At 35.7% G+C, this 26,999-nt stretch overlaps 1 protein-coding gene across 1 annotated transcript in view; it reads right to left on the bottom strand.

Moving 5' to 3' along the window:
• CDH12 (cadherin 12) overlaps nt 1-26,999 on the bottom strand; it is a 335,414-nt gene that overhangs the window by 148,992 nt on the left and 159,423 nt on the right. Inside the window, exon 3 of the mRNA XM_085052104.1 lies at nt 7,497-7,912. Coding sequence (XP_084908230.1) covers nt 7,497-7,727 — 231 coding nt within the window. The 5' untranslated portion in view covers nt 7,728-7,912. The remainder of the gene's footprint in view (nt 1-7,496; nt 7,913-26,999) is intronic.

The following is a 26,999-nucleotide window of genomic DNA, read 5'->3' as shown; positions in this document are numbered from 1 at the left end:
TTGTTTGAGGATATCTATAATTTTGTTTTAAAAAATTATTCAAGTTTTAAGTTTTTGAAATTCTATTTTACACTCATACATTAGTTTTGAATTTCAGTGGTGATTTTTCATGCTATGTTTTCATATATTAGTAAATAAATGTTTACATTTTATTGAAGCAATTTTAATCACAGAATATTCTGAGTTCGAAGGGGTCCAAAAGAATCATTGAGTGCTTGCCCTGCACAAAACAGCCCCAAGAGTCACACCATGTACCTGAGAGCATTGTCCAAATATTTATTGAACTCTGTCAGGCTTGATGATATGACCACTTCTCTAGGGAGCCTGTTCCAGTGCCCAACCACCCCCCAGGTGAAGAACCTTTCCCCAATATCCAACCTAAACTTCCCCTGACACAACTCCAAGCCATTCCCTCAGGTCTTGTCCCTGGCCACTACAGAGAAGAGATCAGTGTCTGCCCCTCCTCTTCCACTCATGAGAAAGGTGTAACTGCAGTGAGGTCTCCCTTCAGTCTCCTCCAGGCTGAATAGACCAAATTACCTCAGCTGCTCCTCATACCCCTCAAGGCATTCACCATCTTTGTTGCCCTCCTCTGGATGTAGTCTAATACTTTATTGTCTTTATTATATTTTGTAACCCAAAGCTGCCCCCAGCACTCAAGGTGATGCTGCCCCACTGCAGAGTAGAGCAGGACAATCCCCTCCCTTGCCCAGCTGGCAATGCTGTGCCTGATGCCCCCCAGGACACAGTTGGCCCTCCTGGCTGCCAGGGCACTGCTGGCTCAGATTCAGCTTGCCATTGACCAGGACCACCAGGGCCCTTTCCACAACACTGCTTCCCAGTCTAAACTGTAAAAATATCCAAATTATATAAATATTCCCATTTTAGCCACTATTTAAGCAGAATTATGAATTATTCATATTTCTGAAACTTGGTGTTTTAAATCTCTTTCCAGTAACTGTTTCAATACCAAATCTACATTTTTCTACAAAAGGCAAAAGAAACAAAAAAAGTCCATTTCAAAAAAGCAATCCATCTCACAGATATGAAATCCTGAGCTTTAATCTAGTCTTCTGTCACTTAGCAATTCTTTATTATTTCTGGGTTTTTTTTTGTTTTCCTGCTGAGAATTTATACTTTTGTAGCATGTTTAAGTGAGACATTATGCTATCGCCTTTTTTTTAACATGTTGAAGGTTGCAGCAACCATAACTTTTATTCCATTTCTGAACCTTCTTGTTATTTTGGTTTACACATTGTTTCCCAGATAAAGAAATAGCTACAGGTATTTAATACTTTCCCATATTTTGCTCACTGACAAATAAAATTTAATTTCTTACTTGGCATTCTGGTGCTCTTCCAGAAAGGAGATCTCATGATGCCAGCTGAATTTTAATTGATGGTCTAATGTTTCACTAGTTATAAATTCAGCTTGCATTGCTGACATACAGAATACATGTCCCTGTCTGATCTGACTATCAATAACACTATGTCCAAGTCTACCAGGTGAATCAGAAATTCTCAGCCAAACTCAAGATTTAGATTAAATTAATTTCAAATCTTCAGAGTTTCTTGGTTTAAAAGAGGAGACTATGTTTTTGTCTGTTCTCTTTGAGTCCTGCAAAGAATCTATACTTTTAAACTATCCTTTCACATATCTCCCTGTTTATATAAACCTCCTGCCCACACAAAGCCATTTATGCAGAAGCATTCCAAATCAGACTACAACAGGTATAAGATTTTTCTTTAGCAGTTTAATTTCCACAGGCTCATTTGTATTTCTACATCTGTGTTGGCAACATAAACTTCAGACACACGTGAGCACCATTAGCACCATGCACTCAGCTGTGTTCAGAGCTCTTGTGAGACCCAGTTGTTCATCCTAACAGGACTATTTCCACAGGCTCTCCATCTCCTACAGTGAGCACTGAATTCTTGCATAATACAGCCTGCTAAATTTTAGAGTTTGAAATATTCCAGTCTGTGACCTCCTTAGCTGTTCAGAACAATAACCTAAACCTTTTACATCCTCTAAAATGTGGATGACAGCTCAAGAAGTCGATCCTTCCTTTTTGTTTTGATCTCTCTTTGTCCTGAGCTCACTCTTTCTCCTCTCTCACGCAATCAGTGAAAACAGTTCTTTTTTTACAGCACCAAATACAACATATAATTTTCATTGATGCAAGGACCACAGGCAAGAGGTCTTACTAATACTATGCTCCTAATTTTCCTGCTGTGAGCTACCTAAGTAAATCAATAAACAAAGTGAAGCCACGAGATCAATAAGAAACACTCTGTTGCAAGTTGTTCATCTCTGCCACCTGTCTTTATACACCTTGTAAAAAGGTAAGCTTTCAGGAGTAAACATTAAATGTAAGTCTGACTTGCTCATGGGGGTTTTGTGTTTCCATGGTTCCATTTCCTTCTCACACTTTCACGTGCAACTGTCAAAATTACTTTGTGTCTTACAGACTCTATGCAATATACAGGATGCAAAGCTTTTAAAGTCATCATTTTTTTCACCAGAGAGACATAAGTGGGAGAGACAAAGGTCTCAGCTCAGCAGAGCAAAATAAAAAATCCAGAGTTTTAATACCCGTTCTGATTCCTCTTCCACCTTTTTTACCATTTCATTTCTCCTCATCAATTTCCTTATCTGTAATAATTTGTTACTGCTTTTACTTAATAATGTGCATGGCATAAACTCAGTAAGCCGATTTAGTAAGCCAGGTTAATGTAATCATGCTTGATTGTAGTTTAAATTATTATCTAAAGACCACTAAGGCCCAACAAGATTTCACTCTGATGTCAGCAGATAGAGGTGAGTATATGTTTGGTGTACTGAACAAGCTCATTCTTAAACATAGCATAGCTTTCATATTAAAATCACCCAGAAATGAGTAACTGTGATGTGCTGCATCATGGGAGTCAATTAATACATTACTAGCAGCAGTCCCTGAAACAATTTTCATCTCCTTGATGATGACACTGTGCAAATGTCTAATGGAAATAATACTCATCTATGTCTAATATTGTTACTTCAGTTGTGGGAATAGAATCTGATAAGTTACCAAACCCTTTTGAAAATTTTAAATGAAATATTATTGTGATCATCTTACTAGAAATCTAGTAGAAATATAATTTAAAAATATAAGTTTAATCGTGGTACAGTTATGAACTGTAGACAAGCTTTTTTTTTTTTCTTCAAAGGCCAGTAGCTTTCACATTCACTGCACGTATTTCTTTTCCTTAAATTTTATTTTTCCTTTCAAGTTAACTCAGTGCTTATGAATAATGCCAAAATGATAGCCACTGCACTGTAAAATTGTTTGTCTGAACAGATTCAAAACAAGCAGTGTAAAATTTCCTTTACAGGCTGCCCTGTCATCCAGACACTCACCCAAGAGGGAAAATAACTGTAAAAGGAGAGTGTATACTCAGAAGTACATGTTGATTTAAGCCTGACGAAAGGTGGTCAACATTAATTTGTATATATTAAAAACTATCCACTATAAATGCATAAATGAATTCTATGCTCATATTTCAGATGCAGAGGATAAATTATTAGGTTTCAAAACAGCACATATCTGTTCTGGGCACAGATATAGAGCTCTGCTTCCTCCAAATCAGCACTCTTTCTGCCTTGATATATGGGCAAACCTTTGAAGATGATGAGGCTTTCTCAGGACTGATTCAGATCAAAAATACCATATTGTTACACAATCCTATACTGCCATAGAGCACTTGTGAGTATTAAAATTTCAGCATCTTTTTCTTAACAAAAAATATCTGCATTAGTTTGTATGTAATCATGCATTAATGTAACAGAGGTTTACAAAACAAACTGTTGTAAAGCATAGGTTTATTCATTGGCAAAAAAATATCTGGCAAGCTGAGGTTCTGGCACTTTTTGGGATTTTTTTTGCACACTGGAAAACAGAAGTGAAATGGCCATTACACTGAAGAGGACTTTGCAATGTCCTCCTATGAACCCAGTCTGCATCCAGAACAAGCTACTATATGCCTGTCTCTGAAAACTTGAGGACAGACAGCAAAAATTCTTACTAAAAGCGACTGTGCAGGTGTACAACACAAGAAAGATGCAATGCATTTACGCACTAGGAATGCAAAGATGCATATAAAGGGAAGCATGCCACATGCAGCACAACTAAAACCATTTCTGGTATTCTCTTGACCAGGAAGAACTAATGTTGCTCTTGTCTATCTTTTTTTCTCTTAAACTTCCAGTACATTTTGCTACCTGTGCACAACAGAGTTGATCACAGGAATGAGGAAAGATTACAGACATATTTGTATTGTTCTGGTGGGCTGCACCTGCTTCAGCTATCCTTGCATAAGGACAATTAAAACTACTTCCTAGTTTGTGGTTATAAACTGTGCTGGGACTTGTTCAAACTTGAGGACCTGATACTCTGGTGAATTCTGTCACCATTCACTGAGATCTGAGCTTTTGCACAAAGAAAAAGAATCATGAACTTTTCTGTTTTCATCCACACCTGCCTGGCCTTCTGGAGCTTCAGAGTGCCAGGAAAACAAGTAAAGTACTGCAAAGTAAATGAGCAAGCCTTGTTTTACTCCCAGCACCCTGTCCATTTTCATGGGTCGCATGGTAACACCCTACTCTAATTTTGCTTTTTAGAATGGATCTGCTTAATGATCAAAGGAGCAAAGAGGGTTATATTCTCTTTAGCAATCTGATGGATTTTTATTCTTCTTCCAGATTACACAAGCAGGTTTCCAATTTTAATATTCAGGTTACATGCTTTTAACGTGTAAGCTTCAAGCATTATTTCAAAATCACCACCTGTAAGCTAATCTCTAGCAGTTTCTAAAATATATTTTGATTTGCAATCTGACATTTCTTGAGACATTTTTCTAAAAACAGACAAGAAAGGCATTATGTGCATTGGCTGATGACAGAAGCCATTATTACTGTAAAACTGTGTTCTCTTGCAGATGGTTTGCAAAATTAGCTAGTCTTTCTTAACTGTTTAGTGAAATTGTCAGCTGACTTAATAGATACATTAAACTCCTATTTATAAATTATTGTGACATTATTGGTGCAGTAGTTCTATAATAAGTATATAAATGCCTATGCACAGGTGTCCCGATATCATGTCTGGAAGAAGATAAAACCCCTGTGATTTCAGGTTACATGAAATACCCTGCACTTTGTCATACATTTATTACCACTGTAAAATATAGAATAGTAACGTTATAAAAAAAAATTATATTGAAAAGATATGCTTTTGGAATAAACCTTTAATTATAGTGAATAAATTACTTCTGCAGATTTAGTCCTGCAATCAATCAAGAACACAATTGCATTTACACCTTAAAAATTTTATGTGATTTTAAAAAATTGTGTAAGATCTAAAGATATTGATTAGCCACTGATGAGTATACTTTGGTATGTTGACAATGATTTGAATTTATATGAAGCTTGGCTATTGCTATCTGTATTTAAAAGCACAATTTCTCTAAGGGACTTCTCTCTTTCAGTGTTTTACCTTCTTTGAGACCTTTGTGTGTGTTGTGTTTTTGTAAGAGATTCAGCAAAGATGACATGCAAAAACTTGCAAGACTTTTTGGGGTTTTTTTTAGATATATTGAATCAAATGAATAATAAATATAAAAAGTTATGATAAACATCAAAATAAACATTGTTGCATGAAGTTAACAACTAATTGCTCTATTCTAGAAGCAGGTGTTTTGATGTAAAAAAAGGGGCTTGACTTTTTGACTTTCCTCATACTTGAAAAGTGTCTTTCCTACAATTTGTAAAGGTTCAAAAAAGTCTTAAGAAGTAAAAATATGCCTGATAAATTTGTGATGTGTTACTCTTAATGAAAATATCCCATTAGTTCTAAAGTTGTTTATAAACAAAGTCAGTGGAGCACAAACAGGATGAAGGAAGAAGCTGATCCCTCAGTACATTGATACTAGTGCATTTTGTGAAAAATTAATTTTTTTTTGGCTATCTATAACTGATCCTAAAAGACTACCAGGAAAAACTTACATAAAGGCATAGAGACTAATGAAAATATGGTGGTGGAGCAGTAGCATCTCTGTCTTTTGATGTTAAAAGCATAGCATTTACATTGCCTGTGCTACAGCATCAAATGTGATGAGAATCCTAGTCAGCATCTTCAGTGACTTGCCAGAAAAAAGATATGTGATAAAGAAAGTGTAATTTCTATCAACTGGATATCACAAATATGCATTTTTTTTTGTTATGTGGTTCCCCCTTTCTTCAGACTGTAAAACAAGATCTTTACATTACCTTTGTGATACATATCCACTGTTTGCAAATTGCTTTGACCAATATATTTTAGTGCTTAACATAAATGCCTACATGTGTAATACCCAATTACATTTTTGGCTGCTTTGCTAAATAATCTAGGGTTTTATTTATGCATCCTCAGTTTCCTGGAAGGGTAGGAGGAAAAATTAATTTGCTGTTAATTTTATTTATATTTGAGAGGGAAAAAAAAATATATATTTCCCAGAGTGTACATTTAAAAAAAAAAGGTACAAAATGGTATTAAAGTAAAAACTGAAGCACAATGACTAATTTTTATGGTAGGTGAATTTGAAACCTTGCTGTCAAGGGAAGTGGCATTTGGGGGCTCAGGAAACAAATCCCTGACTTCTTATTTTCATTGAGTAAAGTCGTTTACTTAAACTGAAAATTAAACACAGCAATCAATTATATATGCTGCTAAGATATTTTTTTCAGGTGTCCTTTTCAGCTTTCCTATCTGAAAACCCTATGATTTAAATTTACCACCCCCACACCCCTCAAACAATTGTCTATCAATTACTTATGCCCTGTTAGAGAAGAGTGGTCATATGATGAGAGGGAATTGCAAAAATTCTCTGCATGTATGGTTGTAAAAGTCTGCACAGAGCATAAAAGCTATAATGCAAGAGTTTGAACTATGAATCAATAAAACATATTAGAAATACTTGAAAAAAATCTGAAAAATCAGAAGTAAAAGTAAATTGTTCTGAGACACAAGACAACAGACCAAAAAAAGGGGTCTTCATTAGCTGAAAATTGATTTGGAATAACCATATCAATCACAGAAATGACTGCAGTCTGGGCTACAGATTTAAGATTTAAATCTTATCTCTTGATATCAGACCAATATTTGTTGCTAAAAATCAAATATGCTTTTACAGTAAATTCGGTTAGTTGTGAAACACATATTTATTGCAGAACTCTCTGTTTTTGTTTGTTTGCTTGTTTTTGTTGTGGTTTTTAATTCCAAAACCAAGAATGCGGAAATAAGATAAACATACCAAGGCAGAAAGTATGAAGTGACTATAGAAAGACTGGATGGTAAAAGTAATGTGCAAAGGGAACCACTGCCAGTTGAAGATTTGCTCCACCAGAAACAGGTACACATTTAAAATACATTTTAATATTTGTCTATATAATTCATTTTTTTTAAAGAAATAATAAAAAATTACCTTTCCCACATACTGAGGTTCAGAGCCCATGTACTCCTCCAGCACAAAAAATTGATTCCACACCCAGCCTCGTTTGACTCGCTGGGCAGATGACCTCCTCCCTGGCACTGGGACAACATTTTCTCTTGGCTGTGCATCTAAAATCTCTTGTGGTTGTGGATGCAGTGGCGTTAGAAGACCTCCATCAAACAGGACCCAGAGAAGCAGGGATAAGCAGTTCCTTGTAAGCATTGGCAATGGCTTCACTACTGCAAGTAATAAAAACTCCAGCACTTAATGCAGAGCAGAGGAATCCAGGTTTGAGGTGTCTGTGGCCTTCACCACTTAGCTTCTGATTTTATTGCAGAAATGCTAATGCAGGCATTAATCCTTCTGATGACAAGGTATTTGCCGCAATAAATTCCATCTAAAGGGACCTATAAAAGAGATTTACATGCAACATCAAATTACATAGGATTACACTGAAGCGTTCATCAAAATTCTCACACCTACTTAGTTTCTAGAGACAGAGAAAAAGATTAGGAATCACAGTTTAAAAGAGATTTCTATTTTCATTTTAGCACTGAGCTGCTTTAGAACATTGTACAGTTATTACAGGAATATCTCATTCTTGCTTGGAATTACCTTTAGTCTGTCTAAGAGCATTGCCTTTGTGTCTTTCTGACAGAGGCTTGTAGCCTTTGCTTTAGGATCAGTTATCAAACAAAACTGTTTCCCATTTGTGATATCACAAATGTTTACTCCATATTTACAAACAAAATACTGGAGATCAGCAAAACTACTCTTCCACCCTACTGTCCAGAGCAGGACTCCTGTGCTCACTTTCTCTGCTAGAAAAGCCTCATGAAGTCTTCTCTGCAGTGTGCTGCTTGTCAAGTATAAAAAATAACTGTCTGTAAGACTTAAGATAGATGCATTTTACATTTTAAAAACAAAAATACAATTTATAGCACTATGGAATTCACCATTTTGTTAGGGCCATATTGTGTCATTGATTTTTAAGCATAGGCTTCTAGGAAATCAATAGAGTTCTTAAAAATCAATGACATGATACGGACCTCAAAAAAGAAGAATAATAAAGTACTTAACCATATATATTTTTCATTTTCAAATACTGCCAAAGGTTATATTTTCCTTATGAATAATATTATTACTATCCATAACAATATATAACATAGATTTTCTTATTTCTTAGGTACATGCTGAAGTATTTAAATAGAAAGGATTTATAACCAGGAACCTGGAAAATTTCACAAGTCTTACAGAAGTAAAAAAAACACCCTAGAAGAATAACTGCACTTCCCATGCTAAATTTAGGGCAAGATTTCCTGTTCTGATTTGAAAGGCAATGTTTTAGGTCTTAATAAAGAAGAAAGTCAAAAACCTGGTGAAAGGTATCTAGTGCAAGTGAGTGTTTTAATTCTATCTTCAGAAAGGATGAAAGATGAGGAAAGAACTCCCATCTTGTCAAAATCCTTTAAATAAAAGTTTTTCTAAGTTATGTTCAAGACATTTCAATGTTTTTCATCTACAGCAAAATATTCTTTTGTGCAATGGGTACAAACTTCTTACTTGCACCATCATTTGTAGTCTATAGATTTTATTCCAGCAAAGAAACTTTCAGACAGGACCCAACCACCATAGGATCTGTACTCAATATTAATATATTTGGTATGTATTTATTTTTTATTCAACAGTTCACATGTGGTTTTCTGCTGCTCTTTTCAGTGCATTCAATGGTATATAACATCACAGTCAGACTATGTTGATCCATAATTCAGTTCCAAGATATCCAAACGTTTGTGTCTCTCTCGATCCATGGTTGCAAAGTGCATGCCTTTTTTTTATGGCAAAATCATAATAATAATGAAACACAGCAAAAAATAAAACCAAACAACTCAACATATCCTTTTGAAGCCCAGACACAGATGGGAGGTGGAAACAAATATAAAAAAGTGGTGGGATAATCTGCACTGCTTCAGAGATGCCAAAATCATGTAGTAGTCAATTTAATTGCTATACCACTTCTCTTTGCTGAGAAGACTCTGTACATTACAGTTCTCCCAGCAGAGCTCTGCCTCTGGCCATGTCCATCAGTCAGGGAGCTTTTAAAATGTTATACAGCACCAAAAGTAATGCAAAGAGATTGAAAGACTTCAAAGAAAGGAGAGCAATTCCCCCTTGGCTGGAAGGTTAGTAACCAAGTGCAAGACACAGAGCACTTTAACCCCTTCTCTGTTGGTCTCCCAGGCAGCATCCCAGAATACCTGCTGCACAGTGAGGAAAGAGCAATGCCAATGCTTGCTTTATTTCCTACAGCTTCAAAAAGCTGATGAATGGGAGGGTCAGAGAAAAATGGGAGGCTAACGGATGTCGCAGTACAGGATTGCAACACAGATGCCCTCATCAGCTGCAAAAGAGTTCAACATGAAGAATTTCTTCCTTTTTTTTTTCTTTTAATTTAAAGGTCAGCAAGGCAAATAATTGAGAATGTCATGCTTTGGCACTTGAAAGGATAACTCCAACTTGCTCTTCTCTAACACTTGTGCCATAGGAAACTGAGGCAGAAGATTCTGCCCCAGCTGCTTCTTCTTCCTCATAATTTCATTGCTGGCTTGGGAGGATATCTGGTCTGATAGAATATATTTTTCAGCACCATTGGAATATGTACAGTAATTCAAAGGCTAATATTTATTTTAGTCTGTGCTTAGAGTTTTGCATTTTCTTTTTAAGTTATGAATTTCAAAACCTGTCTTTTATATTGACAAACACTCATTAGTCCCTTATGTACCTCTGACCAGAAAACTACTAAGACAAGTAGGAGGCAAGTATTTAGAAATCCAACCAGAACAATTAACCATAAGAAAGATATTATATTTCCTACATGTTTAGGGTATTATTTCCTGTGATGATCATAAAGAAATACTTATCTAGTGAGAGTTGTGTGCAGACATGCACCCTCAATGCACCTCTATCCTATGTATTACAAAAGTACAGATTTTTCTTAGATCTTGGGGTTTTTTTCAATATTAGTTGTTGCTATTCATTTTTCAGACTATCATGTATGGATTTAAGTACCATTATGAATGACCTAATTAACCCATAAAGAGAGCTACAGAGGAAGACCCTGTATGAACTTAGCCCCACACATGCTTTCAAACACTGAGCTCACATGTATTCATTTCCTCAGTCTGATAAAATGAAATGACCCAGCAGCAAGCATGGACAGTCTGTTAATACCTGATTATTAAGAAATCTTGATCACATTTACTGTGTCCCCCCAAACTGGAGGCTTAGAAGCTCAAGAAATGCACATGATGAATAAAATATCATTAGTAAAATTATTTATTGAGAATTACAATATACAGTAGAAATGGTGGTGTTGCATGAATTTTATTCTGACCTGGACTATACTGCCGTTAATCTAAACAGCCTGAGCAAAGGAATGCTTTTGGAATACAAAACTGATGCATGCCATTGCTGCTGCAACCCTTAGTCAATGGGAATCATGGTACTGCAGACACAGACCACCTCACCAATCTTAGCAAATGTTACCCCTTGTAGAGAGGACAGCCACAGATCCTCTGCAATCCCTAGTATGCACATAAGGCCTCATGTAGAGAAGTAATTGAAAAGAAACTCTAAATTATTTTTGGTCTTGTCATGATTTAATCCCAGCCAGCAACTCAGCCCCACCCAGCTCCCCGCTCACTCGCTCCCAATTGGGATGAGGAAGAGAATCAAAAGGATAAAAGTGAGAAAATTCATGGGTTGAGATAAAGACAGTTTAACAGACAAAGCAAAAGCTGTAAATGCAAGGAAAGGAAAACAAGAAGTTAATTTACTCCTTTAACATTAGCAGGCAGAGGTTCAGTCATCCTCAGGAAAGCAGAACTCTGTAATACATAGTGGTGACTTGGGAAGTCAAATGCTATCACTCCAAACATTCCAACTGAGGAGTCCTTCTCCTTCTCTGCCCCCACCTCTACATGCTGACCATGGTGCCATATGGTCTGGAATATCCCTTTAGTCAGCTTGGGTCAGCTGTCCTGGCTGTCTCCCCTCCCAACTTGTGCACCCCCAGCCTCCTCACTGCTGAGGTGGGGTGAGGCCCAGAAAAGACCTTGACTGCATAAGCACTGCTCAGCAATAGCTAAAGCATCCCCATGTTATCTACACTCTTTTCAGGACAAATTTAGAGCACAGCACCATACTGGCTTTGATGAAAAAATTAATGCTATCCCAGCCAAAACCAGTACAGATCTGTAAGGTGTATCTACATGGATCAGATCACAGATGCACTACTGTCACATGCAGACAAGCAGGAAACACTAAAGCTCCATGATGCCCTCAAAACTGTCATTAGTCCAGCAAGGCTGGTAATTGCACTTCCATGAATGGAGGCAAATTGCTTACTGACAAAGTATCCATTATGCAATGATGGTAGGAACATTTGTGCAGCCACCTTAACCATAAATCTATCAGCATAGAAAATGCTTTTGCTTATGTGAAATAAGAGCTAATGTAGAGCAGCCACCTTCCTTACCCATAAAGAGGTTTGAAAAATCTTGTCGATATTGTAAAATGGTAGATCATGCCAGAAGAAAAGCCAGATAAGATCCCTAACTAAGGATATGTTGTAATAGCTGAACATGTAAACTTGATTCTCTGCAATATCTTGAAATGAGAAAATAAAACAACAGGAAAATGAGTCTATGTTCTTGCTACCTATTAAAATTAACTGCTGAAGCATTTGAGATGATATATCTTCTGGTTAAAGAACAGGTGAAAGGATATGGTAAATCTTTCTCTGAAATTAGGCAAATCAGTTAGGTGGATGTCCTCAAAGGATGTGTTTAAAGAAATACCATTTGATTAGACTCTAAATGACTATATCTCTTTGTGAGTTTGACTTTCTTGAGCTTCATAACCTACATAGACATTTTGCAAATAAAAGTAATTCTTCCCTTTTTCCACTTGGACTTTTTTAGTTAGGGTAGGAAATACTTGAGAATATCAAATGTTGGGTTAGGAGGGAGATTGCAAGTAAGCAGATTACAAGGCTGAAACTACCAAGGAGTTTAATTCTCAGTCTGTCCATCCTACAAGTCAGAATACTTTCCACAGATTGAGCAGGTCCCACCTCTGCAGCTACAGAAACTTGGCGAGGATAACATCTGGAATCCATGCCAGGTAACTGTCATAGGGAAAAAAAAAACAGTGTTTCTACCCGCTGGAGTCTTAACATGATCCAAACCAGTTACTCTATATCTCCCTTTGTGTAAGATTCAATAAGCTGTATAAACTGTCCTAGTTTAGCATCTGTCAGCAACCAAAGACCACACAGCTGCTCACTCACTCCCTCAGCCAGGATGATAGGGCCAAGAGAATTAGAAGAATAAAAGTGAGAAAACCTGTGTGTTCAGATAAGAAAAGCTTAATAATTGAAATATAATTATAATCATAGCAATAATAATATTACAGTTAAAAGTAATATAACTGATTGAGAGAAAAAACCCTCAAGAAATACAAGTGATGCAAATGAAAATAATTGCTCAACATCAGTGAATTGATACCCAGCCAGCCCACAAGCTGCAGCTCCACAACCAACTTTTCCTCTAATTTATTGCTGTGCATGGCTCTGTATGTTACAGAACATTTCTTTGGTCAGTTGGGATCAGCTGTCCTGGCTGTGTCCCCTCCCAGACTCTTGTCCATCCCCACCTTTGTGCTGGTGGAGTGATGTGAGAAGCAGAAAAGGCCTTGACTCTGTCTAAGCACGGTTCAGTAATAAAATATTCCTGTCTTATCAATGCTGTTTCCAGCACAAATCAAAAAACACAGCCCCATACCAGCAACTATGAAGAGAACTAACTCTGTCCCAGCCAAAACCAGTACAGAAGCCTAGGGTGGCTCTCTGGCTGTTTAGCTTGAATCCTCACAAAGTTGAAAATCTGAATCTGAGTTCCACTATTTCAGAGCTTATTTATATGAAGTTGCTGATGAAGGTGGGAACAGAAACCAAATCCCCTGAGCCAAACCCAAATATTCTGTAGATTAGTGATGAGAGCATTCTGATTGAATGTGAAAAATATATGTAGAAAATATACAAAAGGAATCTGAATCTTGGTATTTCTGGAAGACATAAATCATCATAGGGATGAGAACCTTACTCTGCAAACTACTAAACAACAAGATGATGCCTTTCTCCTGCAATAAGGAGACTTTAGCACTCTTATTGTTAAATTCTATTACAAAAGCCTGCAAATTCTCCTTTTTCATGTCAAATATTTTCCTTGTTATGAAGTATATAATTCAACTCGGCAAGAATAATATCAGTGTTATTAAGGCTATGATTTTTGGATTTGACTGCCAGAGCCACTTCCTCTATTCAATTGTTCTGTGCAGTTTTATTTTCTATACTAGTTAAGAGATCAATTCTAATGTTAGTAGTGACTACAGAGTGATGCCAGTTATGAATCTGGACTACTCTATTGAGTTTTTACTGGCATAAAACCAAAGTGAGATGAGAATGATGTCCCCCATCTTTGAGTTCGATTGCCCTTGTAAGCACATTCATAGGAAGGTTGCCACAAAGATGTATTAGAGCACAAAAAACATGTGATATACTCTATCAATACCCAGGAAACATATTTATGAAGTGCCTAACATTGGAGAGGAGTCTAATTATTGCTGGCATTTTTAAGCCTTGCAATAATAAAAGTATTATAGCTTCACAGATATGCTTTAATAATTGGCTTTCTAGCATACAGAAAAGTGATGACTTTAGGGGGTTTGGTAACATAACAAAATCAAATGCTAGATACTTCCAAAAATGGTGTAGCTCTACAATGCTGAGGCTTTTTTGGGGTGTGTTTGGTGTTTGGTTTGTTGAAACTATTTATACATATTGTGTCAGCTTTGTCATCATTAGCAATACTTACAGGAGATCATTTATGACTGAGCTATCATCCTATACCTGGGAAATTATAATTTCTGATCCATAAAAATGCATAAGAATATCAGGGAAATAATTGTTGAAAAAAAAAATTAAAAAAGGACTGAAACTTTCATTATAAAATGCAAATACATCAGTAAATGCACAAGTCTCCATGGTTCATTGAACCCTTGAAAGCTAACTCAGGTAAAATGAAATTTCACCCCACATTAATAATTAATGTTTATCTTGCTGAGATTCAAATCCAGGCCAGTACTACTCTGTAAATACATAATGCAGCCCTACAGTTTAATCATCAGTTTAAAGAAAGAAACAAACTGTTTCAGAATAGAATGAAGTTTCCTTTACAAAGATGGTCAGATGATGAACTAGTATCATCAATTTCATTTTTATTCTGTCTTATGTCATGTTTCTCGCAAAAAAGTCCTATGTTGAATCTATACTGACTTTGTCAATGATCTAGAATCTTTATTTTTTATCAACTACAAACATTTTCATTTCTGCTAGAAATCTGTCAATATCAGATGATATTTACATAAAATGACATGTTAAAGCATGGACAATCAGGAAACCATCCTTCATGCTACTGTCCTCCTGTGCTTATAGAATAAATACATGAGATAGGGGAAAGGCGAGAAAGGCAAATATATCAAAACATTTCAGCACATTAACAATACCTGTAAAGGAAGAATTGACAAACCTGAGGCTGCGGCTCAAATATATTTATAATTTTGTATGTAATACTAGATATGGAAATGAATGAGAGCACATTTTAATGTGCTCTGTAACATAATTTTCTTATTCCTTAGGATATTTCTGTTTTTCTGAACCTGTAAAGAATTCTATCAAGTACTTCACATTGCAAACATATTTTACTTAAGATCTCCTTATTAAAAGATTTTCTACCATGGGTCCAAACCTGATTATTAGAAATCTGAAACAATTTATTATAGTTTCTTGTGTTAGAAGGACTCTAAAAAAATGCTAAATTACAAAACTAACTCAAAGATAGATATTTTGAAGCGAGTTCAAATGTCTGTGAGCAGATATTTGTTTGTGTATTGTATATATAATGGTGCAATTATTGCTTAACATAAACTTGATATATAACCTTAGGCACTTGAAAATATGGGTCTCCTATTGCCAATTATTGAAACTTCTGTAAAGTAGATTTAATTGTCTCTGTCTCCGTCAACAGGGTATTAAAAAGTATTTAATCCCCAATATTCCTTTCCAGAGTAGATCATATATAGTAGATATAGTAGAACTTTTAGATTTTCCGTCTTCTGAAAGTTAATAGATTTGTTCTAACAGCACTTAATCACGTAATTTCAGAGGATGATACTATTCTCAGGAAAAAATGACAGACAGCAGTTGTGCCCAATGGGTTTCTAGCAATTAATCCTGTGAATTTTAAAAGGTAGTCCTCAACACAACAGAAGTGAGAGATAACCCATCAAATTTTCTGAACTGTGAGAACATCAGCTCAGACCTCTCAGTATACTGGAATCACCTACTTTTTTCTGGGCTTCTTCCAATACTCAGTAATAAATACCTCCTATGCTTAGTAATTTATCTCTTTTCACAACTCATTTTGACATGTTCTCACCCTACATACATTTGCTGGTAGGACTGTGACTCTTTTCTGATCATCAATGAACTGAGGGGGAAAAAAGGCTTCATGGATTTTAAAATATCAGAAATAGTAATGCTAAGTCTTCTGTTTTTATTCTTTAGAACAGTTTTCTTTGTCTTGCTTACCATTACTGCATAGGAATTTAAGGTCATTAGAGAAACTGAGGCAGGCTCTAGTTAGAATGGCAACAGCTATTCTAAATAGAGAGTACAGACATCTACAAATAACTTCAGCCAAAGTAATCCTCATTTGTATTTTGTTGTGCAGAACCAGATGTGTTTTGTGAAGACTCACCAAATATCAAACTGTGTTTGAACAGCTCTATGTCTCTCATCAAGAAACCCTTCACTCAAGTAAAACCTTTTACTCTCCAGTCAATGTGGAAGTGCTCCCAAACTAAGTCAGTGATTAAACTCAGAGATGCCAGGAGACATTTTGTGTACAGGTTCTAAAAAAAGATTAAATATTATTTGTGCCTCGCTTTCATCATTATAAATCCTCGTGTCTCCTGTGTATGATTGTTCATTTCCCAAATTCAAGAGTAATGAATTGAGTAATTTTGCAACAGATGCCTTCTGTGAATTTTAGCAATTATGGCAAACACGGGCAATAGATGAGGTGGTGCAGGAGGAAATAAAGGGCTTATTTCAGTGGCATTCAGTACTCCAGCCTTATCTGTCTTGTCTAGAGAAATAAATGCAAATCTTATCAGTGAAAATAGTTTTCTTTTTAGATTCTTTGGTACCTTTCTAAATTTCAAATTAAAAGGACAAGAAAATAATGTATTAGAAAAGAGAGAGGTTTTGTCATCTGTTTAACACTTGCACTTGGAAATATAGATTATTGGGGGCTTCCTCTCACTGATCCTTTCTTTTCTCATGTGGTACACCTGTGGGTCTTTATTAACTGGTGTGAATATATTTTCATAATGTCATTCACAAAAGTATCTGTTTTATTTAATAAATTAAAGACAAATATTATTTTGTCTCAATTTTTTCTTCATATATACATACATACATGCCCCATCTCACAGAATCACAGAATATACAGAAAATAGAGAAATTTAAATGTGAAATGCAAAAATCTCATCAATCTTTGTAAGCTTACTTACAATTTCAAAATGGCTTTTTTTTCTAAATACAAATGTCCGTAAAGAATCATAAGCCATTTTCAGTTAGCACTGATTTAACTTAGAATAGAAACCATATTATCTTACTATTTTTCACCCTTAAAACCCTGTCTTGAATTATTTCAATAATTAAATTAGTATTAATTAAAATAAAGCACATATTTTTATAAACTGTTACAGTCAACATTCTCATTCTTCAGAAAAGGCAGGCAGTGGTTACTTTTTTTTTTGTGCTTGGAATTTAAGCAAGATTTTTCCTTTATTTTTGTCTGAGCTCCTTCCATGCTACAGTAAAAATGCAACTGTATAGTGGCTTGGTGGTTTATGATTTATATAACTTACCTCAAGACATGTGATGAACAGCTTGTTTATTGTATATATTGCATATTTTATTTTTCTATAATAAACATAAATTTGTCTAGTTATTTCAGTCTGCAAAACTATGGTTTAGATAGGAAATCAATAATGTCTTTCTAAGGTTGAGCTCAGTGAAACAAAGTGCTGAAATAGTCCTGATGAAATTGCACCTCAGCTGAACTCACAAAGAACAGCATTATGGCAAGAGGATAATGTCATACCTGCAGTATTATAGATTGCACCAATCAATCAGACATATCGTAATCACTAAGGGCACTGTCCTATTGTACTAAAAAAATACCTTCAGGTCTCAAGGTAGAAAGATTGACACATTTAGTCTGGAGCAACCTAAATCAAATATTTCCCTAAGATTAGTGAATTAACCTTACTAGAGGACACAGCCCAAAGACACATATTTTTTTTCCTGTTATAAATGGAGTTCTGGGCCAAACACTATGCTGGAAGAAAGGCTAATACCCTGCACTGAAAAAAAAACCACAGAGGGAGCTATTGCTTTGGGTGGAAATAAACCTGTGTTTCTCTCCATGCAACTTCTGATCTGTGTTTAAGTGTGACACACTGTGTGGTTCCTCTTATAGCAGAATCACAGAAACACAGAATGGCTGAGGCTGATGGGACTTCTGGAGTTCATCTGGTCCAAACCTCCAGCTCAGTCAGGGTCAGCTACAACAAGCAGCTGTAGCTACATGGACAAAACAGGTATTTTCTAGATGTGGAGACTACACAACCATTTTGGGTGACCTGTTTCAACAGCCTGGCCATTCTGCCAGTTTTTGATCCACCTCACTGTCTACTTAACTTCACCAGTTTTTCTATGACATTATTTGGCAGCTGATGTGAAAAACTGTTTAAAAGTTGAGGTAAACTACATCCACCACACTCCCCTCATCCACCAAGCCAGTTGCCTCATTATAGAAAGCTACCGGGTTGGTTAAGCATGATTTCTCCTTTATAAATCCATACTGACTTCTCTCAGCCACTTTCTCATCCTTCATGTTTTTGGAAATGGTTTTCAGGTTTCCAGGACTTTATTACTTTCCCAAGGTCTCTCATGAGGTTGACACCTCAGGCCCCGAAGAATCATGTATGTACCTATTGCTAAAGTGCTCCCAATCTGGCTCTCCTTCACTGAGGGCAAATCTTCTTTGCTCTATACATTAGAAGCAGTCACTTCCTTTTTTCGTGGAATTTCAAAGCCTCACCCACAAGCACTATGACCAAGTCTCTTCATGAAGATAACTTCTGGTGTTTTACACTAAGCCAGTAAGTGAGCCAAAATAAACTCTCTCATTTTTCAAACCTTCTTCGCTTCCTTCAAGGAAATGAGTCTTTGAAAGTCCCAAGGACTTCTAGAGAAGATTATAGTTAATTTTTCAGTTAAATTCCTAATTTCTCCGTTAAAATTAATTAGTCTCTTTTTATTATTATTAGGTATTACATTTGTTAACATGGAAGTCCAAAACATAGGCCTATATTCTATGCTCCTAAATAAAGTATTTTGATTTTTCAGAAATGCTATAGACTTCAAATGCCTGGTGAAATCTTTAGAATGCTTTCAAGAAAAAAGTTATACTCTGTACTCTTAAGAATTGCAAACAAATAGTAATAAACATGCAGATACTTAATTGATATTAAATATGCTAAATAAAAGCAATTTGAAAGACAGCATTTTAATGCAATGGACAAAAATATTTCCTCACCTGTGATCCCTAAAATATTTATATGATTTTTTTTCACATAAAGATCTAAATTTTAATGGTTTGGGGTTGCATTTTATCATGATGAACAAACTTTTTGGTTTTTTAATGAACAAATCCTGTTCAGTGACAGAATTGATACCTGGAAAACTTTCATATGTAAGTAGAGAGAGTTCAGTTTGCACTGAGCTAAGAGAACTCTAAGCACTAAGAGAACTTTGCACTAAGAGAACTTTAAATATATATATATTTAAATTAATTTCCTTATATCTCCAATACTCTTTAAAAATTTATCCAACTTCCTATATTTCTCTAACAGAGATGGTAAAATTATTTCTTATAATTTTATGACATATCATTCAGATATATAAAGTGAACAATTAAGTCACCATAAAATCAAGTATTTGCTTTGCTGAGTATTATTAAGCAGTTAAAAGCAATTGATGATATGAAAGGCAGTAAAATCTTATTGCTTAGGAAAATTCCAACTGAAATGTTTTTATGACTACCTCACTTTAGCTAAAACCTTCTCTGATGTTAGAGCTTTTGAAATTCCTGGGAGGGTTTTATCCCCAGGAAGAGTCTTACTTTCCATTTCAAAAAGAACTGAAACAATTCTTTGGTTTTGCCCCTTTTGATACACATGCACATTTTTATATGGTGTGTGGCATTAAAGAGCATTTAAACCCAAACCCTGCAACTTAGAAACTGATTAAAGTTGTACTTTTTAGATGACATCAACCATCATTGGCTTTACTAGTCCTTTGGTTTTGCAGAAAGAGCATAATGTAGCAAACTCCTGTGACTGAGAATTTTCCATTGATTCACCACTTGCAGCTCTGTATGTCTCAGCATCTGCTAAACCACCAGATGCATTTCCACCTATTTACCTTCAAGCTTCATTCAAACACAGAGACAGAATTTCAGGTAATGACCAAAGGAAGAGAGCGAGAGACTAGACAGGAGCCCCTCAGACACACCTCTCATCTGATGTGTGTGAAATAGGATCTCTGTTGAGCAGTTCAAAACCTGGACTGGCACTAAGGTCACCTGCTTGAGACCGTTAATAATATTTTGATGATGCTGAGGAAGGGGGATATCCTTGTCATTTCATATGAGTAAATATCTTGAGGTTTCTGCTGAACTTATTTGCATAATAATGGAAGGTGCAGAAACAAATCTACTGTCCTCAAAGGAAATGAAAGGGCAAAACAAGGGTCCAAGATTCAGGTTTGTCAGTAGCAGAGAATAAGCAACTAATTCGCTAGGATACTTAACCCCCAAAACCAGAAAGTACTATGCTCTTCCCAGTTCAGTAGAAAAGGCTGTAGTTCTCTATTAACTGTGTTTAGCCATCATAATGGTATTCAAGCATCACTAATTATAATTAAATATTTAACTAGTTAACATCTGGGGCAATAGTTGGCAGCCTGGCTGGGCAGCAGCAGACAATCAGAGCAGAAAGAATTGTTGTGATTATTTCTTAATAGGGTGGCTAAAATGGCTCTCAGCTAATCAATGAAAAAGATTGACTTACTCAGCCCTTGTTCAGAAACAAGCTGAATAATAGTTATGCAAATAAGAGTTTTCAGTCAGGTTACAGAGACTTTAATATTTTACTGAGAAATAATCACACCACCGTTATGTAAGAACCTGCAGATGAGGTGCAGGCAATTGTTTATTGCCCCATAAATACACAGATGTGTGTCAGCAACTGTGCAACACCCCAGTTGTCATACTGGCTCAAATTATAAAAATTAAGAACAAACTCCTGCATCAGCGTTCCAGCATGACTTGACACTTCGATCAAGTCATGCCTTTACTGCTCACTTACTAATCACCTTCCCTCTCTTTGCTGCTGTTTTTTCTCTTTCTGAATTTTAGAAACAGTATTTAGAAGAGGGAAAAGGGAAGAGAGAGGAGATGGGAATGTCTTTGTTACTAAAATGCAACAGCATTTTAACACAAGTCATTAAGCTTGTAGTTAGACACATGAATTGAAGAGGTCTGCTTCAGAGGTCATGTGTGCAGAGTACTTTGGAAAATTAGGGCAAGCTTTTAGATACATATAAGTATAGGGCACATTTCATGATCACTTTGTGTAGGAAGTCGGACTATATGCCATGTTAAGATGCAGAATTTGTTTGCTTGTGTGAGTAGTGGAAAAAAATTACAGCAGTCTCTATGATTTAGTTAATGTTTCCTGTTTGATGGGATCTTTGAAAAAGAGAGACCAAACTGTGACCAATCCGATTTTGAAGAACATTATTTTTTTCAATTATTCGCAGCAAAAGTAAGTCAATTTTTTTAAATGACTTTCAGAGTTGATGTGCCTTTCACCTTCTGGGAGGTAGCAAAGTTTCACCTCCCAGATATCCCTTTTGTATTGCAAAGATTAAACATTCCACCACCTAAAGAAAAATAAAAAAAAAAAAAAAGGAAAAAATAAAAAGAAAAGTAAGTTTTTCTCAGAGCAAAGACAAAGTAAAGTCTTTGTCTCTACAATTTCCTCTAAAAAGCTCTTATTGATTTTTTTTTTTCTCCTAGGAAATCAAGGCAAAACTCTCAGGTTTCTAATTTTCTTCAACTTATTTGAAAAATAATATAATTTTCAGTCATTCTTATGATACCAAAACAAAGCTTTCATGACAACAACATTTGCTTAGGGCTTTGGGTCAAAAAATTCTGGACAGCAAATATCCCTTTATTTTGCATTCTTTCTATATGTATATGGATGCATAAATAGTAAGACACAGAGACACATTTATATACACCTAAGGAAAATGAAGGAATATTCCTTACAGGCATGCCTAAGAGTGATAAATTCTCAGAAAAACACCAAATATATTTGCTGCTGAATTACATAAATTAACCTTCCCAATACAGAGTACAGATCCTTTCCACTCCTAGTTTACATGAAGAAAAAACATATCTGATGGACACTGCCGAAAATATGACTTCTTCAGATGTTTTTAAGGTGCAATTTCCCTTCCTATACCATATAGAACCCAAAAATAATGCTCAGCAGCAGAGTTGCTCTGTGCCGCTAAAAAAAAGAAACAAAGTAGACACTTGATACATCTTCCACTTTCTACTAAGCGCAGTGGTCCAGTGCTTAGAAGTGAAAACAAGAAAATTAAATGTGTTCTTCCACTAAAAAAAAACAAACAAACGCAAATATAATACATTATCCCAAAGAGTATAATCTCCCTGTACAAAACTCAAATGCATTTTTATTATTTTGACTGTGTACCAGTGACATTTATTTTTCAAATTGAAAGTGCTTGCTGCAGCATTTTTGCATTCCATACTTTGTTTTTCAAATTTTCTCTTGTCAAAACTGGAACTTTACACTTAATTTTGGAAAAAGAAATAAAATTAATCCTCTATGAGTCCAAAAGCTTCTTGAGGTTACAGAGGGCAGTGCAGCAGGAATAACATGATGAAAATTTAAGACTAAATTGATAAATTGCAAACACACTAGATGCTAGAATACATTTTGATTTCTTTCAAAGTAAGGTAACAATAAAAAAAAATAGTCTTTGTTTACCAAATTCTTACTGTAGCACTCAAAAAGGACAGCACAACCAAGAAGGCCAGAAAACTTTCAAGCCATGAAAAACAGAATTGGACACTTGCTGAGATTTAAAGAAGATGAGAACTTCAAAGGAAAATGTGACAGAAGTATAAAAGACAAGTAACAGTTTTGAATGTCTAATCTTTTCCTAAACTCTACTGTGACATTTTCCCTTCTGATACTGCTTTAGTTTTCCTTTTTAGCTTATAAGAAACAGAAATAAAGTAAAACAGACATGCATACCCTAGGAAAGATAATGGAACTAGATTTAGATTACAATTATATGAAGAGGGAAACTTTGTAAGATGGAAAATTCTTTCTTTTTTACACTTTTAGATTTGAATTGTCTTTCCATTGCTTAATGAAAGGTAAATAGGACTGATAACTCATGTGAAAAAACCTCTACCATAAATTGTATTGTTGGCTAAACTATGTCAAACCATGTGAAACTATAGAAAAACTATTTCGGAAACAAAATGAGGAAATATGTTTGAAAACTAATTTTAATTTCAGACTATTTTAAAGTAGTTTTTTCAGACATAAAATGCTATTTGGAATGAAAATATTTTGAAATTAAAATAGTCAATAGTGAACAAAGACTATTGAGTCAAAACTAAAAAACAAAAAAAATTACGATTTCATTTCATAAATTTTTTTGAAATGTCATCTTCTCTTTTTCAGCTGAACTCTATCCATAATTAAACAAACAAACTGAAACACAGATTCCTTCCCTTTTTGAATTATCATCTTTTTAGATCAATCCTAATTTAAAATCAAGAACAATTTTAAAAAGATTTGTTTAAAAAGGTTTTTTTTAACAGAAAAGGAAAAAATAAAAAAAAAAACCTGTTTTCCATACAATGAAGCATTCTAAGGTAAAGCCTCTCATTAAAACAGCATATTGAAGTGTTGTATAGCAATTGTTTCCCCTTGTCTTTTAATAACAGAAACTCTGTGGATCTTTATGAACAAAAACACCAACAAAGACATGAAAAAAAAAAAAAAATAAATAAACCTGAGTACAGCAGTAGCCCTTTACCCTGAAACCACTGCTATCATAAATTAAATGGAGTACATTCCAATTGGAGGTATCAGTTGTGGGAGGTAGAAGCAGAACAGAAAAAGAGAAGATTACAAGGTGCCATCCTATAAAGCAGAGACAGGAAACTATAAAAGTAATTTTCAACATAGAACACAAGCCAGAAGTCTGCTCAGATGGTTTAACACGTCATATTAGCAGAAAGGTAAAATCTATAACCCCATGATAGACAATGACTTTATGTGTTGGAGACTACAGAAATCTGGCAGCTACAAGCACAAGAGATTTAGCCACAGAAAGACTTATGCACAGGAGGCCACAGCATTCCTGGAATGCAGCAGGAAGAGCGAGGAGTCAGAGGTAAAGATTTTGAAGGCAGCATTTACTTATGTTCACATGGTTGAGTATTATAACACAGCAGTTCTAAATATTTCTCTCCATAAAATGACAGTTTAATTCTATAAAATCAGCATAATTTTCATCTATCAAATGCTTAGTTGTGACAAGAAAGACTTATTTGCATGAATTTCCATCCTTCTGTCAACACAGAGGTGCCTGGCAGGCCTGTTTGCTTGCACCTGCTCAAGCTCTCAAGGATTGCAAACCAACCTCCATGGGGCCTCTGAGCTTAGCTTTGCTTTCCTTTCTGCAGTCACTTGTGCTGCTTGTGTTCCCCTCCCCTCTTTCCCCAATAAATATAGCAACAGCAACTCCTTGCTTTGAGTCAAAGGCCACCAAATCAATTCAGATTTCTCTCTTACCCAATCACTGCTCCCCAAACTCTGGTGCTTCTGATTTAAGAAAGGGAAATAATAAACAAAATTAGGTTAAGTGTATTACATTTCATTCTGTAAAAAAAATATATATAGTGAAAAATGCTTAACAGATTTTAATCTGCATTGCATTTAGCTTTGGGTTTTTGGGTTTGTTTTTTTTTTTTAAATAAATACTTTATACTATTTTTTCCCACAGAGCTCTCTCTTAAAACCAATGTTCTTTAATATCTTCATCAATGACATAGCGAGATAGAGTGCACTCTCAGCAAGTTTGCAGATGACACCAAGCTGAGCGATGCAGTTGACATACCTGAAGGATGGGAAGCTATCCAGGGGGACCTGACCAAACCTGAGAAGTGTGATGGCAAGAAACTCATGAGGTTCAACAAGGTCAAGTGCAAGGTGCTGCGCCTGGGTCAGAGCAATCCCAGACGTGACTGAAAAATAACTAATTGAAAGAGGTCTTCAGAGAAGGACTTGGAGGTTCTTGTGTACAAAAAGCCGGACATGAGCCTACAGTGTGTTCTTGCACCCAGAAAGCCAGCCATATCATGTAGCGTTGCCAGCAAGGCAAGGGAGGGGATTCTGCCCTCTGCTCTGCTCTGGTGAGACCACACCTGGAATGCTGCATCCAGCTCTGGGGTCCCAGCACAAGGAGGGCATAGACCTGTTGGAGAAAGTCCAGAGGAGGCCATGAAGATGATCAGAGGGATGGAGCATCTTTCATTTGAAGACAAGCTGAGAGAGCAAGAGTTGTTCAGCCTGGAAAGAGAAGGCTCCAGAGACACCTGATTAGTAGCCCTCCAGTGCTTAAAGGGACCTTATAGGAAAGATCCAGAGAAACTTTTTACAGTAGCAGACAGGACAAGGGGGAAAGATTTTAAAGTAAAAGAGGTGAGACTTAGATTGGATTTGGAAGAATTTCTTTACTCAGAGGATGGTGATGCACTGGCAGAGGTTGCCCAAAGAAGGTGTGGATGCCTCATTCCTGGAATTGTTCAAGGCCAGGTTGGACAGGTTGGTCTGGTAGCTCATGGCAGGGGGTGGGAATTAGTTGATCTTTAGTGTCACTTCCCACTCAAAACATTCTGTGACTCTATGATTCTATGATTCTATGAGTCTATGAATAGTTTTAAAAGAAAAGGGGGAAGAAAAGAGATTTTATATTTAAATGATCAAATCAAATATATGAAAGTGTTTTAAAGTCCATCATGCCTATTCATACATATTTTTAATTGTTCTTTAGAATAATGTGATGCAGTCAAATTTTAACTGAGTTAGCAGATTGCTTTCCATTTCCATAAAGAGACCATCCACAATTTCACATTACATCCATATGTTTTCCATTTTATTTAATAAATATTATCTGCTTGCAGATAATTGTTAAGATAAAGATTTGGCTGCCTATTTCAAGCTGAAAGATTTTACACTGGGATGAATAAAAGAGACTTGCAGAGCATAGTACATCCTAAACTATTTTTCATTCCTGACAGATTTACGTGACCAAATAATTTTGGTGGGTGGTTGGGGTTGTTTGTTTGGTTTTGTTTGCTTTTGGTTTTGTTTGTTTGGTTTTTTTAATCACAGAAGTTGTAACACCCCTGTAAGAATATTTAGCATTTCAGGGCTGCATAAATTACAGGTTCCTTAGCAAGGTCTGTTCTTGGCCTCATTTAGTTTTCACAAACTGAAACTTGGCAGGATACTTGCACATCATCTGCATTCAATAGACAAAGACAGGCTTCTTGAGCACTGTCTAGGATGAAAAGCATGATCACTTACCCTGATGTTGTTTACACTCACTCATTCTGATTGCAACAATAGAGCAGATTTGCCCTGTTGAATAGAAACAGCTTAAACAAGTTCTTCATCCTATTTCAGTTTCACTTATCCAACAGAGTCTAAGGTTAAAGCTTTGATTTGACATTACTGTACTTAAATTAAGGGGTTTTTTGCTGCCTACACAAACATGCATGAAAGTTATAGAAACTATTCATATATCCAAGTACTCATACCTAAACATTTTGCCAACTTAATAGAAAATTATGATTGATCTATAATACTGTTGGTACTCTGAATTGTTTAAGTCAATCAGAAAAGAATTAAAAAGTAATTTCTTCACAGTGTGTCATCCATGCTTTATTTAATTCTGAGGGCATCCTTTGCCTCCTGTAAGCCTACTGGGATTCTGAAATCCTCTGTAAGATAATTTTACTGCAAGAAAGACTCACTTGGATACAAACAACATGCCACCAAACTGACAGCTGACTTCATCAGTCACAATTCTCTCAGCTGCTATCGCCAACTTTTTTA

The sequence above is a fragment of the Lichenostomus cassidix genome, chromosome 2 (genome assembly GCF_008360975.1).
Source record: "Lichenostomus cassidix isolate B80296 chromosome 2, HeHo_3.0, whole genome shotgun sequence".
In the NCBI taxonomy this organism is placed as follows: Eukaryota; Metazoa; Chordata; class Aves; order Passeriformes; family Meliphagidae; genus Lichenostomus; species Lichenostomus cassidix.
The sequence above is the reverse complement of the archived record's forward strand: the minus strand, read 5'-3'. Positions and strand labels throughout refer to the sequence as shown.